The 17,002-nt window shown below is 33.4% G+C and overlaps 1 protein-coding gene across 3 annotated transcripts in view; it reads left to right on the top strand.

Annotated features, from left to right (window-relative positions):
* CADM2 (cell adhesion molecule 2) overlaps positions 1–17,002 on the top strand; it is a 1,045,186-nt gene that overhangs the window by 926,269 nt on the left and 101,915 nt on the right. For all 3 annotated transcript variants that reach the window (XM_059921362.1, XM_059921361.1, XM_059921360.1), the window contains one exon: positions 14,571–14,661. In XM_059921362.1, coding sequence (XP_059777345.1) covers positions 14,571–14,661 — 91 coding nt within the window. The remainder of the gene's footprint in view (positions 1–14,570; positions 14,662–17,002) is intronic.

The raw sequence follows: 17,002 nt of genomic DNA, 5'->3' as shown, positions 1-17,002 counted from the left end.
GGCTCAGTAGTTGTGGCACACAGGCTTAGATGCTCTGTAGCATGTGGAATCTTCCTGGACCAGGGATCAAACCCGTGTCCCCTGCATTGGCAGGTAGATTCTTAACCACTGTGCCACCAGGGAAGTATTAGTTCTTGTTTTCAGTCTAGGATGCTCACACCGGAGCCCATGAGTGGGTGGTGATCAGAGTCCATGGATTCCTTGAGATGGTGTGTAAGCTATGCCTAATGACAGATCGGCCCATACTTTAGGAGACCACAATGTTTGTTGTCACAATACAGATTAAAAACCTCTGGGGTGAAATATAAACATTTTTAACAAAATGTATTTTGAATACAATGTGACTTTGAGAATCAATATCTTATTTTTTGAAGTGCAAGGCTAGGTTGGAATCCAAGTTCCCCTATGTGACTTCATGCTAGTCACTTTAAACTTTAATTTCCTCATCTGGAAAGTGTACTTCTTATTTTGGGGGATGGGGGTAAGGATTAAATCAGATAATTCATTATACATGCTTGGCTTTATTTTTATCATTATCATTATTAGGAAGGTAACATACCTTATGAATGCAAAGATCTTTAGCAAACAGATGGAGAGCTATACTATGTTCTTGGATTGGAAGAATCAATATTGTGAAAATGACTATACTACCCAAAGCAATCTACTGATTCATCGCAATCCCTATCAAATTACCAATGGCATTTTTCACAGAACTAGACAAAAAAGTTTACCATTTGTATGGAAACACAAAAGACCCCGAATAGCCAAAGCAATCTTGAGAAAGAAAAACGGGGCTGGAGGAATCAGGCTCCCTGACTTCAGACTATACTAGAAAACTACAATAATCAAGACAGTATGGTACTAGCAGAAAAACAGAAATATAGATCAATGGAACAGGATAGAAAGCCCAGAGATGAACCCACGCACCTATGGTCACCTAATCTATGACAAAGGAGGCAAGAACATACAATGGAGAAAAACCAGCCTCTTCAATAAGTGGTGCTGGGAAAACTGCACAGCTACATGTAAAAGAATGAAATTAGAACACTGCCTAACACCATATACAAAAATAAACTCAAAATGAATTAAAGACCTAAATGTAAGGCCAGACACTATCAAACTCTTAGAGGAAAACATAGGAAGATAATTCTTTGACATAAATCACAGCAAGATCTTTTTTGACTCACCTCCTAGAGAAATGGAAATAAAAACAAAAATAAACAAATGGGACCTAATGAAACTTAAAAGCTTTTGCACATCAAAAGAAACCATAAACAAGATGAAAAGACAACCCTCAGAATGGGAGAAAATATTTGCAAACAAAGCAACTGACAAGAGATTAATCTCTAAGATACACAAACAGCTCATGCAGCTCAATATCAAAAAAAAAAAAAAAAAAACCCAATCAAACAAAGGGTGGAAGACCTAAATAGGCATTTCTCCAAAGAAGACATACAGATGGCTAAGAGGCACATGAAAAGATGCTCAGGGCTTCGCTGGTGGCGCAGTGGTTGAGAATCTGCCTGCCAATGCAGGGGACACGGGTTCGAGCCCTGGTCTGGGAAGATCCCACATGCCGCGGAGCAACTAGGCCCATGAGCCACAATTACTGAGCCTGCGCGATTGGAGCCTGTGCTCCGCAACAAGAGAGGCCACGATAATGAGAGGCCCGCGCACCGCGATGAAGAGTGGCCCCCACTTGCCACAACTAGAGAAAGCCCTCGCACAGGAATGAAGATCCAACACAGCCATAAATAAATAAATAAATAAATAAATAAAATAAAAACCCAAAGTTTAAAAAAAAAAAAAAAAGATGCTCAGAATGACTAATTATTAGAGAAATGCAAATCAAAACTACAATGAGGTATCACTTCACACTGGTTAGAATGGCCATCATCAAAAAATCTACAAACACTAAATGCTGGAGAGGGTGTGGAGGAAAGGGAACCCTCTTGCACTGTTGGTGAGAATGTAAATTGATACAAACACTATGGAGAACAGTATGGAGGTTCCTTAAAAAACTAAAAATAGAACTACCATAGGGCCCAGCATATACCCAGAGCATATACCCAGAGAAAACCATAATTCAAAAAGGCACATGCACCCCAATGTTCTTTGCAGCACTATTTACAATAGCCAGGATGTGGAAGCAACCTAAATGTCCATCAACAGAGGAATGGATAAAGCAGATGTGGTACATATATACAATGGAATATTATTCAGCCATAAAAAGGAATGAAATTGGGTCATTTGTAGAGACATGGATGGACCTAGAGTCTGTCACACAGAGTGAAGTAAGTCAGAAAGAGAAAAACAAATATCGTATATTAACGCATATATGTAGAATCTAGAAAAATGGTAGAGATGATCGTATTGGCAAAGCAGAAATAGAGACACAGACGTAGAGAACAAGCGTATGGATACCAAGGTGGAAAGGGGAGGTGGGATGAATTGGGAGATGGAGATTGACATATATACACTATTGATACAACGTATAAAATAGATAACTAATGAGAACCTACTGTATAGCACAGGGAACTCTACTCAGTGCTCTGCAGTGACCTAAATGGGAAGGAAATCCAAAAAAGGGGGAATATATGTATACATATAGCTGATTCATTTTGCTGTACGGTAGAAACTAACACAACATTGTAAAGCAACTATACCCCAATGAAAATTTTTTAAAAAGTTTAGCAAACCCTTTCTATCCTTTTTTGAGAATACAAACAAGGAACCTATGAAATAAGTGGAAAGAATATTAAGATTTTTTTTCTTCGTAGTTTTTGCCTAGGACATATACTATTCACTAACACTGATAAAAATCAAACAAAATTGGTGATATCAGGAAAATTAAAACAATTTTTAAAATATTTTTTCCTTTTCATTAACAAAAGCTACAAACAAAATATCCTCATCCTAAAGGAGAAATTTCACGGAGACCTTCTTATTTTTTGATTCGAGTTTTCTCAATTTAAATATATTTCAAAATATACCAATAACTTAAGGATTATTAAATTTTTTATTGTTGATGATGATGGTGATTGAATGATGATGATGATTTTGACCTTTCTCATATTTACCAAAATTATATGTGAAGGGACATTTTAAAGATTAGATAATATATGAAATAAAAATGAACCTGGTAGTTGACTAAATGACTAACAAACAGGAAATACGATGTCAACTTCCACATTGTCTCATAGTTTTATAATAAATCATTATATTTGAACTAACCTATACATCATGTATTAATGTTGTATGTTTGTTAAATAAACATTAAATGCTTAAGGCATCCCATGGCAGATTTATAAAACCTAAAACAACTTTAAATGTGTTCATTTCATTGTTTATTATTTCATTTTGTGTCCCCATGATGAATCCATTTCATGGTGCTTTTGATAAATGTTCTTTAAAAAAGCATCAAAAACATAAATAGCTTGAAAATGTTTAGAAACACAATGAGTTTAGTTTTTTAAATTTTTTCTTTTAAATGTTGATATGAAGGCTTTTTTCCAAAAATGAGCTTTCAAAGTGTTAAAATGTCCTATCTAATGATGAAATTTGACAAGCAGCCTTCCTGATGCCTTTTCCTAAGTAATCCATCTCCAGTGTTGAAGCTGTCAACTAGTTGGATTTGTTTCTGCCCTCCCAAGCACAACTAACTCTATCAACAATATTGAATCAAAACTATGCATTTTACATCACCACTTCAGACTATTAATATAGGAGAGTTTCATTTGATAAATTCCTAAATTCTATTTATTTTATTATTTAATTATTACAAATACCTAGATTATAAATTTCTTTATTTCATAAATATTTTAGTTATTCTAATAACTGGAATAAAATATTGGAGAAACAATTATTTTAAGCTAAAAAAGTAAGTAAGGATAATAAATGAGATACAGAGAAAATGCACTTAAAGTAATGCACTCTAGAGCCCACAATTGTAGAAATTTATGAATTAGAATATCGACAAAATGTTGATGCATTTATTATCTATATTTTTACTGCTATGTTTTCTTCTTAAGATCTTCCTTGTGGCTCAACTTTATCATAGAGACATAATTGCTTTAAATTGCTCACTGATCCAACCAGTTTTACACACTGCCAAATATCTCCTAAAACCTGGCTCGGAGCCTGACACTCACTTGATCACAAACTTAAGATGATTTCTTATTGCCTCTAACATAATATCTGAATTCTTCAGCCTGAAATTCAAGGCTTTGAAAATACAATCCCTTATAATGTCACTCTTAGTATCCCTTTTCAGATAACGCACCCTATACTTTACAGTACTTCTAGATGCCTCATATACAGCCCACACTCGTCTCTACACCAACCCTTGTCCAACTCTTTGCCTTGGGTTCCCTTCTTTTCTTTCCCTCTAGAAAAATTCTGCCAGTTCAAATACTATGTATTGTTTGAACATTTTTAAGTACCTCTTCTCTAGGTAACTTTCTTGGTTTCTAACAAATATCTATAATCTCTTCTTCCATAACTCCCATAATATTTCATCAGAGTGCTATGTTCCTTTCAGTTTTGAATTTTGCATTATTTTGAACCGTACATAATTTATCTTATTGGGACAAAATTACTGTGGAGATATAGCACTTGAATAGTAGTAGTAAAGTATCTTGTACATATTATACATACATATAATTTATACGTATTTGTTAAATAAATAAATGATGGCCACAAGAATAAATTTTTACTAGAATTATAGGAATTTAACAGACTGTTTAAGGAAAAGTACTTGACAGTCTTGAGCATTATGAAAGAGTATTGTGAGCACTAAAAGGAAAGTGAAAGTTTCAGTTTTACTGCAAAATTACAAACAGGCAAAATAAATTGGACATCTTAGAAAAAGTCAGTCTTACACAGAGGGAATGAATAGCAGATAGCGCTGTAGCTGAAATGGTTCTGGTTAACTCTGGGTATATCAACCCACTGCTCCTAATAAAAAGTAGTAGGGGGCTTCCCTGGTGGCGCAGTGGTTGAGAATCTGCCTGCCGATACAGGGGACACGGGTTCCAGCCCTGGTCTGGGAGGATCCCACATGCCGCGGAGCAGCTAGGCCCGTGAGCCACAATTACTGAGCCTGCGCGTCTGGAGCCTGTGCTCCGCAACGAGAGAGGCCGCGATAATGAGAGGCCCGCGCACCGCGATGAAGAGTGGCCCCCACTTGCCACAACTAGAGAAAGCCCTCGCACAGAAACGAAGACCCAACACAGCCATAAATAAATAAATTAATTAAATAAATAAACCCAAAGTTTAAGAAAAAAAACAAAAACTTAAAAAAATAAATTAAAAAAATAAAAAAAAAAAGAGTGGATTTAGTAAGCAGTTTCCCAAAACTTAAAAAAAAAAAGTAGTAGGCCTTGAGGTATAGATTGAGCTTGATTTGTAGCTTTTTATTTCAGGAAAGTATCATGATGGTCTTAGAGTATTCAGCATTTCCTTCATTCTAGAAGTCCAAGCATCCCATATAGATACACATAGTTTCACAGTTCTCTAGTATTTCCCAATCTGTTGTAACAGGGAAGAGATATAGTTAATGAAGTGAGTAAATGTCAATATTTTAGAGGAGGACACTAGTGACATTTTGCCTCAGGTAGTTCTTTGTTGTGGAGGGTCTGTCTGGTGCATGGTACGATGTTCATCTGTATTCCTGGCTTCTACTCATAAGATGCCAGAGGTATCACCTCTACCTCTCCCCTACACTGTAACAACCAGAAGTGTCTCCAGACATTGTCAAATGTCCTTGGGGGACAAAATCGTCCCTAACTGAGAGCCACTATCTCAGAGTAAGGTGAACTGGTGCATAATTTTCTTTAGTATTAATGTAATTAGCAAGAGATCTTTATAAGGGTGCTACACAAATTGTTCGGAAAACTTTATGTAATACAATTGCTGTAAAGAATCACAACTCTTTCATCTGTAAAATATTTAAAATTTCTAAATTCCCCTTGACAAAAATTTTCTGTGGGGATATTTCTTTGTTGTTCGTGGAGGAGAGGAATATGGATGAGAAGGATATATTGTAATGAATAAGATAAGAGAATATATATATACATACATATATATTTTTTCTCCAGTTTTATTGATGTATAATTGAAATATAACATTGAAGTAGCTTAAGGTGCACAACATAATTATTCAGTATATGTATCTATTGCAAAATGATTACCATAATGGTTAGTTAATATCCATCACCTCACATAATTACAATTTTTTTCTTGTGATAAGAACTTTTAAGATCTACTCTCTCAGCAACTTTTAAATATACACTACAGTATTGTTAATTGTAGTCACCATGCTGTACATTAGGTCCCAGAACTTATTAATCTTATTATTGTAAGTTTGTACCTTTTAACCACCTTCACTCAAAGAATATTTTCATCTGTTAGAGAGGAAAAGGATGTGAGAGGCAGATGTGAGAGAGTTAAAAAAGAAGGAAAGGGAGGGAGGGAGGGAGGAAGGAAGGAAGGAAAGAAGGAAGGGAGGAAGGAAGGAAGGGAAAGAGAAACAGGTAGACTGACAGGTTATGCATAGAACTCAGAAACACTGTCAGATATGTTTTACAACTTGCAGATCATATAGAGCAAAAGCAACTCTTGGGCCAGGTTCCAATTCAACCAGCTGGAGAAAGAGTTGGTTTTGAAGATGAGTAGAGGACACAGAGCTTATTACCAAAAGCATCAATCTCTCTTGTAGTCTAAGAGAGAACAGGAAACAAAGTTATTGACGTGTGATTAAGGCCAGGAAAAAGAGATTCAAACTGCCTAAGGTGATTTATGATTGTGTAAATAGAGTGAGTTACTTCTCTGAGCCTTAGTTTCATGTTCTGTACAATAGGTCAACAACAGAACCTACCTTATATGCTGTATGAAAGAATTCAGTGAGCCAATGCATACAGAGCATTTACAATTATGACTTGCCAAGTATTTTATCAGTGTTTATAATTATTAGAAGATAGCTGTGACAAATAAATTTGATTTTATAACACACTAGTGGTCCTAACCAGTAGTTGGGAAAAATTACAAAAAGTCATTCTTCATTCATTTATCCAACAAATATTTAACTGAAGTCTAGGAGTTATTCTAGGACTGAGGATAAACCAGTGAACAAAATAGAAATAATCTCTGCTCTGATGAGTTTACTTTTCTAAGAATATGCTAAGCACTCAGTAGCATTGTTTATGAAAACTAACACCTGAGTTTTAGGTGTTAAAATGTGAAAAAGCATACTATGTTATAGTGTTTTAATGTTGCAATTCTCGTGAGACAATGGATAGAAATGGGTAATAGTACTATGCCTTGCATGTTTTAAGACCTATAAAACTGTTTGTTAAATGAATCATTTGGGAGTGTTCTTAGGAAATGATTTTTGTGGACAAATAAAATTGTCAAGATAACACTTTCCACCCAAAGATCCACATGCCATGAGCAATGCAAATCACTACTGCTTTAAGTTATAAGCCATCTTTGTTCCTTCAATATATTATACACTATGGAATGATACAGTAAACTAATATTAGATGTTCATTTATAGTTGCTTCTCTTATTTTAGCAATTGGCCATCACCATCATAACAGGCTAGATGTTACTTTTATATAACTTTAAATTTCTGTTGTATTTCTTTGATTACAGAATAAGTTTTTTTTTTATTGGTAAGATATTGACTTAAAACTTATTTTTATTTACCTATCTACAAAACCCTTAGAGATGAATAAATATTGTTGAACCACTGACACTAAATACTTTCATAGCTGTGCTTGCCGATTGTCCATTAGGTGATTTAATAGTAGTTTCATCACAGATCTTTTCAGTTTTCTAAAATCTTTGTTAAAAATATGGAAAATCCATTCCCCTGTATCAGTATCTTTACTTTGTTTCAAATACTGAATCATTCAAATAAGATAGGAGGTGTCTTTACTTCCCAAGTTCATAAAGCTTTTAATTTTTGAATAATAATTTTAAAAACCAATTTTTTTTGTCCATTAATCTATCTCTTGAAAGTACTTGTGCTTCTTTATAAATTAGCCCCAGATTTTGTCAGATAAGTAAAATAAATAATACTTTTAAAAAGTATGGGTTTTCTCCACATCTTATTAATTTTAAAGATGGACTCTAAAGAATAATATTTTTCCTACAAAAAGAAGCCTTAGAGAGGAAACATGATGCTTTTAAAGTATCTGCATATTTTGCCTGTTAGTAAGTAGTGAAAAATTATTTGTAGATGAATGACCATATCCCTATTTTTATATGCTTGTGCAAAACTTCTTCATTTGCTTGCATTTTGAGAGAAGTAGGAAATATTCATATAGTCATCTAATCTTTAAAGAACTCTTACAACATATCAAGCATTTTGTTAGGATCTGACAACACACAATCGAATAGGTTAGGGTCTGGGATTTTTGAATGTTCAAAATGCGGTGAATGAAGTAGATATGTAAAAAAAATACATATTTTACTAAGTGCAGTGTTTTATAATAGCAGTATATATCCTGAAATAATTTAAATCTAATTATTTACTGTTCCCTTTCATTCATATGTGTTTATGTATAGTAATATTATAAACATTGCATATTATATGTAATAAATATTATACTACTATGTACATAAATTTATATTCAATAAATATGGTGTTGTTAGAGTTGACTTATTTGAAGACATTTTAAAACAAACATGGAAATTATTAGTTTGTAAAAATAAAAATCTGAGTTTAACATATAGGATAAAGCAAGTGTGAATTAATAGTGGTAATGATAATGCACTTTTACTAACCCCCCCTTTTCTTTTCTGTTTAATTGGTACAATACATTATACTAGTAATTTAAAAACAGAATATCATACACATCCACAAAGTACTGAAGAAAGAGAGAAAAAGTGTCATTCTGTTTTGTGAAGAAGTGGAGCAGGATGAAATGCAACTCATATTGCACCTAGACTGGAAAATAGAGAGATTATTTCCAAAGCAAGTGTGGGATTACTATATAAGTAAACTTTGGTTAAAAAAATATTCCCCATCCTTTTGAAATGAAAAACTACAACCAAGAAGAAAATCTACAAATAACTTATATATGGACAGGGGCAAAAAAAATGTAATTCTTAACAGTAACTTGGCAAAGACATGCATTGAAAGGTTTGGATATGTGGTATTTACTTTCTGACTCCTGTTCACATCTGGATTAGTAAAAATATTAATAGCATAATATATGCATAAATTTGAAGATTATTTTAGAAAATTATTATCTGTTGTGCATTGTGCTGCTCCTGAAAAAGTCCCCATTCATTTTGATATATAAATATATATAAATACAGAAAAATATGTTTACCTTGGGGGTTGCAGTTATTAAAATAAATATTTTGAAGAAATCCTGGAAATTGAAGATTCTTAAAATTAACTCAGTTTTTGAGATGAGTACAGTTTTGTTTTTTTTTTTTTTTTTTTTGGTTTTGTCTTTTTGTTGGCTAACTGAGATATCTGAGTAAGAATAGGAGTTCTTCACTAATTTAATGGTATTTCTAGAATGTTATTGATTATTTGCTAACAGTGCTTGATCAGCTCCCTTATGGATACAATAAAGTGATTAATGAAAATATAATAGGAATAGTAATGATAGAGATCTTTATTATTAAGTAAAAATCTATTAAGCCCAAATTATTTCCTGTTATTAAAAAAAAATTGATACATATATCCACTCTTTTTTAGATTTCCTTCCCATTAACACAACATTGTAAAGCAACTATACTCCAATAAAAATTAATTTAAAAAATAAAATAAAATAAAATATTTTGACTTTTAGGCCATGTAAAATGTTACATATTAAAAATGTTATTTTAAAGTAAACACTGTGGCAGGGAGAGATAAGTCAGAAGCTTGGGATGAATACACAGATACTACTATATATGAGATAGATAAGCAACAAGGATCTACTTACTGTATAGCACAGGGAACTCTACTTAATATTCTGTGATAACCTAAATGAGAAAAGAATCTAAAAAAGAATGAATATGTGTATATGTATAACTGAATCACTTTGCTGTACACCTGAAACTAACACAACATTGTAAATCAACTATACTCCAATAAAATAAAAAATTTTTTAAAAAGTATTTGAAAAAGAGTCAAGTTTGGGATAATATCACATTACTGTTGTTTTGATGTGGTAAAAAATGTAATTTTGTGTACATTGCTAACGTGGTATGTTTAAAGATGAATGCTGACATTTCATGGAACTGTAAACTAGAATTTTGACCGATTATATAAATAAATCTCTTCACAATTGAGTGCTTCCCCTGTCAAAATCAGATGAGGAGAGAAAAGTTATTTATGCAGTATATGCATTAAAAAACAAATTGCCATTTGTATAATCATGGAAAGTTGTTATCTAAAATTATCTAATGCAGAAAATTTATACCAGGAAGAGAATCAGCAATAGACATTTAATTAAATTAAATATGTGTAAGAATAAAACTCAGTGTAATGTTTGTGACATGAGCATTTAATATTAATTTTACATACAAATGCAGGTCCCAACAACATTTCAATTAAGCAGTTTTTAATATTTTAAAATTAATGTATTAAAATGATAATAAGAAAATAAAAAATTAGAGTGTTCCCTCATTTAATAATTTATTTATTAAGCACAGATTTTGTATAAAGCACTATGCTAGACACTGAGGATACAGAAATGCCTTTTAAAAATTATACAGAGATGAAAAAGAGAACATGCAGCAGAGATACATGACCAAATGTGAGGGTAATGAATGATTGCCCTCAGCAAATGATATTTGAGTTAAGATTTAAAAGAGTTAAAAAAGCAAAGGATACCCCCAAAATGGAGCATTTCAGACAGTTTGTATAAAGTTAAGAAACATATTCATTAAAGTACTGGAAAGAAAGTATAATTACCTGGAATTCAAAGAATGAATTGAGTGTTACAAGGCTTGAGAGTAAAGACCTGTGTAGATCATATAGGACTTAAAGACTACCCTGATTATTTTTCTTTTAATCCTAAGAGAAAAAATTTACCATGCAAGGTTTTAACCAGAAAATTGATGTCATCAGATTTAGAGGTGTAAAAAGCTGACATGGTGGAGGCCATTCACTTTTGCGGTAGACTAAATGAAAGAAAGGTTGTGGAGATATAAAAAAGCAATGAGTAGATTTCAAAATTATTTAGGAAATAAGTCAACCAAACTTGATGATTAATTGATTGATTATAGAAAAGATAAGGGAACAGGAGGTGTCTGGTGTATGTAGCTGGATGGAGGCTGGTGGTATTTATAGAACTAGAAATTGCTGGAAGAAGAACGTGTCAGGGGAGAATGTGTCAGTCAGTGGGAGACTTTGAGTTCCTTTTGGACATACTGAGTGTGCCGTGTCTTTTCAACATCCAACTGGACATGTCAAGTAGGCGTTGCGTATACATGAGTGCAGCTTGTGGTACAGAACTGCCTTAGGATATAAACCTGGGAGAGATTAATGAGTAGATAGAAACTGCAGAGATTAGGTATGGCTAAAAGGACCTAGAGAATTATGTGAGAACAGATTGTGAATCCCATTCTTGGTGATCTCAATATTTAAAGGTTAAATACAAGAAGACAACCCAACAGAATATGAGAAAGAGTAGCCAGAGATATATGTCGAATCAGATATATGTGTATCTATCAGTGCGTGTGTCTGTGTGTGTTTGTGAGGGGTGGGAGGGTTGAGTGTTAAAAAACCTAGGGAAGATAATTCTTAGGAACAAAGACTAATCAACATATTGAGTAATTCAGAAATAAAATAAGAGTATTGTATTATATGACTTGATTTTGGTAACTTAGAGGTCTTCCTAAAAGTTTCACAGAAATACATGCTAAGCATATTATCTGCTTTTGCACTTGCTTATAATTCAAATTCTGTGTTCTGGATCTAAAGGGAATGCTGAACCATGCTTCAGGGGACCGCATGTTATATAAATTCTCACCTCTAATAAATTACTTAAACAGGCAGAACTGTGTATTTTACTTCACTGAGGCAGATACTGTGGGTGACTTGCCCATATCCCTTTGGCACACACCATTCCTGTGCACCGAGTAGACCAGGGGTGCCAGGGAAATAACACCTGCATCCCCACCCCAGCAATCCTCAACCGAACACTAATGAGTATTGGTCAATATTCCCTGAATACTCCTCTCCCTTGCCCATCAAGTGAGGTGACTCGGAGGCAAGCCCTACATTGTCTCTCTGAGTTCCACAGCAGGATTGAATCCAGCTGCCCACAGGGTAATCTGCTCAATAACACACTCTTGATTTACTTCCTTCCCTTCCTATCTCACTTCCCAGTGCTCCCTGAGGTCACTCCCCATGAAAGAAATATCCCAGGGTCTGTTTCTAAGGATTCTGTATTTGTCAGAGTTCTATAGAGAAAAAGAACTAATGGGATTTGTTACAAAGGTGCAAATTCCAAGATCTGCAGGCTGAGTCTGCAAGCTGGAGACCCAGAAGAGCTGATGACTTAGTTCCAGTCTGAGTCTAAAGGCCTGAGAAACCAGAAGAGATGATGTTATAGTTCCAGTCTGAAAGTCAGCAGGCTCAAGACCCAGATGTTTCAGTGTGATCTGAAGGCAGGAAAAAGGCTGATGTGCCAGCTCAGTTGCCTTCAGACAGGAATGCTCTCCTATTTGTGGGAGGGTCAGCCTTTTTGTTCTATTCAGGCCTTCAACGTATCAGATGAGCCTCACCCATATTAGGTAGAAGAATCTGCTTTACTCAGTCCACTGATTTAAATGTTAATCGTTTCCCAAAACACTCTTACTAGAATTCCCAAAATAATGAATTTTTGGCCAGATATCTGGGTACCGCATAGTGTAGTCAAGTTGACACGTAAAATTAATCATCACAGATACACAACTCTCTTCCCCAACATCACACTTTTCTGATCTTTCTTCTGCCACCTTTTTCTCTAGAATTAAAGCTTTATTTTCTATGTCAGGATGAAATTAAATTTTGCTATATGTATATATGGTCAAAATTTAAAAGATGATAGCCCTCATTTTCCCAGAATCATTCTGGTTCACACTTGTTATTCTATATAATTAAATTAATATTTTCTCTTCACTTTTAAAAGTGTTCTACTTGGAAGACAAAATTATATGATCATCATGTTAACTGATTCCATAAATGTGATGATGGTAATGAGATTAGTGAAGTATGTTTCAATCCTTTATTAAATTATATTTTTTCTACTGGTTAAAAATATGACAATATATGTCATATTTCTTCAAATTAATTTTTCTTCCTGGGTTATTTTATACTACAGTTTTTTACCATGATGTACATGGAATGCCTATTTGTAAATGGGATATTATTGTTGATTATCTTGAATGTATTTTTTTCTTTAAAGGATTGATAAAGAATGCATTTGAAAAGTATAAATAATTTATAAGTGGGATACAAGGCCTTCCACAGGATCTGGTTTATTGTTCTATATATGACAAATCTGCATAATCTTTTCCTGAAATAAGATAACTAAACTAAAAATTACACAATTGATTGATACTTATTGAATTGGCTTCAAAGTCAGAGAATGAGTATAACCTCAGGGTAGTTCAGTTCTTCTATCACAACTAAGGGAAGGGTGAGAATAATTGTGACCCCCTGGAGCATTCAGAGCCTATTTTGTTTATTGTTGAGGATATGGAGACAAGAGGAGGAGACAGTTCCATGTTGACTGTGAGCCACACAAAACCAGGACTAGCAAGGTGTCATAAAGGAATGAGCCTGTTTACACTGTCTCTGTTCTTAGTTTATTTTCCATTTTTTCTATGTAATATGTATCTCTGTGTTGATTAAACAATATTACATGGCATAAAAGTTATAAATATAAATGTCTCAAAGTATTTTTGCATCTTCTTCCACTAAGGATGATTTTATTGTTAAATGGAAGTAACTTTATAACAATTATGTTGTAACATATATAACAAAATGTTAACTTTTAGTAACATTCTAAGTAACTATTTCAGATGATTTGCTAACTGTGCTTTAAAGCAAACAGCATGTGCTGAGTGCTGCATTACTGCATTTTCAAAAAGATTCTGCATAATGCTCGTGAGACAGTAGTTGATCTCAAGTTCTTTGTGGGTTCCTTATTGTGAGTCCCTGGTATTCCTGCAACAATGAAAGAGTTGTTATTCAAATGCACATAAACGTGTTCAGTCCATAATAATAGTATGCATAGCCATCTATAAATAGTTGAAGAAACAATTGTATGAAATGCTTGATATTCATCTGAACCACTTTTTGCAGTTTCACTTTTGAATTCAGATTTCAGAAATAATATAACGGTGGTGCTCATAAGATATTCAGATATTTTTGTAAGCTTTTCCTGGACAGGATGGTAGCTTCTTAAAATTGCAGACCCTGTTTCACTAAATCTATATAAATATACAAAATTGTATAAATATATACAATTACAAGAAATGGGCTGAACATATACCATGATGTACAATTATTAAATATATAGTTTTATATGTGTGTAATGACCTTTCTTAATATTACTTTTTCTTTTCGCCTAGATACACCATCAGTTAAGATTATACCATCCACTCCTTTTCCACAAGAAGGACAGCCTTTAATTTTGACTTGTGAATCCAAAGGAAAACCACTGTAAGTGATTTAATGAGCAATAAATTTTTTTACTTTTCTTGTATCCTGCTTTGATTGCAGTCTTTAACCGCAGAAATCCACTATTTTTGTCTTTTCTTGGTGGGCAAAGTGATCTCAGAACAGAAAACCTCCTGAACCATGTCTTCATTAAGTGTCTGTGGAAGACTGGTCTTGTATTTTGTCATCTAGTGAAGTTTCTGGGGAGGTTTCCAACTGCGATTTTTTTTTTCTTTTTCTTTCTTTCTTTTTTTTTTTTCCCACTAAGATATTTCAACCTGAAAGGAGTATAGGCTTAATCAGTCACTGTTTTTACATCATCAGATTGTAGAAGTTACACATGCTGAACTTCCTTCTCTCATGAAAAACTTTGAAAATACCGAATCCTCAAAATATGCCCAAGTTTTAAAGTTACATGGGAAATCATTTTCCTAAGGGGAATCAAATCTACACCTCTAGTGTAGCCCCTGAGACATAATTTGTGAATGTGATATGTTTGGAGGTAGTGGGAATGAAAAGGGTCACAGACTCCACATTTTCTATTATAAAGCGATTTCATTGTTAGAATAATGAGTTCTAACATCACTTCAACCCTAAAATTTTACTTTTTGACATTCATGTTTATAAACAGCTAACTCATAGAAAATCTATATTTAATAGAAAATTCAAGTATGGAGTATCCAAATAAGGATTATTTCATTGGAAGTGATTTGATCTTTCTATAGTAACATTCTACATGGAGCTGAAAGTCATTTATTTGATCTTTTTAGAAGCTTCCATTGATTTGCATTTCTGTTTAAATTTTAATGGGAGGCATTTAATTGTTCTCTATACATAACTATATGGGATAGCTTTTGAGCAAATCAAATTTAATTACTAAAGATTTGTTTCTAATAACATTTGTTATTTAAGTGTAGATTTCATATTATCACACGAGGAATTTTTCTATAGTAATTTTAATACAGAAGCCTGAAACTTCAACTTCCTCAATTGTATTGTCTTATACTTCTTAACACACTAAGTGAATTCACACTTTCTTTATCACAGTATTGTTATTTTAGAACTGTTCTCTCTTCCAGTAATTATTTTCTAGAGATTTAAAATATACTGACTTAAAGAGCATTTTGTAAATTAATCTATTTTTTTCTATATTTTAAGAAACATTTAAGGCGTTTTAGACCTTGAAAGGAGCAAATTTTTTCAAAGTAGCTTTACTACATATATCCTGTACAATTCACTTTCATAGTTCTTACCCTCTGATAAGTTTAAGTTGCTTATAGAAAACATTTTTCAACTGCAGTGCACTATCTAATGTGACAGTGCATTTCAGTACTGCAATTTCAACAGAGCTTTTGGCTGTAAGATCAGTACTTTAACTAAGAAAGAAGTGTAATAGCCTCTAGTCAGCTTTAGACATACTTAAATCCAGTTTCTTTACTCCCAATGTTGTATATCTAATACCAGCACTTCTTTCCTAACTTTCCCTTCCATTTCCATTCCTGTTCCCTTTGCTTATTATTTTCCAACTCTGTCTGTTCCTCTTTCCCCACACCCCCCGCCCTTTGTTTCCATTTCTCCTTATAACCTCAGAGGTCAGTGTTTGGAGATATGATAAAGTATCAGGGAATAGCAAAGGATTTTTGCTTTTACCTTCTCTCCATAGTTCTGCCCCAAAGTACATATGTGTACATTTAGAATATGTGTACAATTTACACAATTAAATGAGGTGAAGATGGGAAATATAATATATAGAATGCTTGGGAATAAATACATTCCAACTCAAATAGCATCCAATTACCTATCAAAGATCTTCTCTTTGATTCCATATCCACTCTCACTATCCACTTTTTTTTTTTTGGTGAATACTTAGATTGTGATCTATGTAATTAGCTATTTAGTCCATTTCCCTCAGATCAGATATGGTTGAATAGATATGCCTTATTGTGGTCTCTGTTTCAGTTACCTAGAAATAAGCTTGGATATGCAATAATCCTCTGCACTGCAGATGAATGAAAAACACAATCTCTTATTTATTTATGTTATTTAAGAATACAAAGGTTCCAGAAGTTTAATAGAAAACGTCACCTTTCTCAGAAGGATCTTGATGAGTATCACTTTGCTATAGGTAATGGAAATAAAAAGGCTCCTTATTTTACAGAAAGGAAAACTAAAGCTCAGTATTAACAGATTTTCCTTATTCATCCAGATTTAAAATGGATGAGTCAGAATTTAAACTTAGTTCAATCACTGCCCAAAGATTACATTCCTTCAGCTATTTTCTGCTACTTCAATTGCTGAGTCTAAATTGTCACCTATGTTGGCCAAAGTCAGTTCTGAAAAATTA

Source organism: Balaenoptera ricei, chromosome 4, assembly GCF_028023285.1.
Source record: "Balaenoptera ricei isolate mBalRic1 chromosome 4, mBalRic1.hap2, whole genome shotgun sequence".
Classification (NCBI taxonomy): Eukaryota; Metazoa; Chordata; class Mammalia; order Artiodactyla; family Balaenopteridae; genus Balaenoptera; species Balaenoptera ricei.
This window is presented reverse-complemented; position numbering and strand designations above follow the sequence as displayed.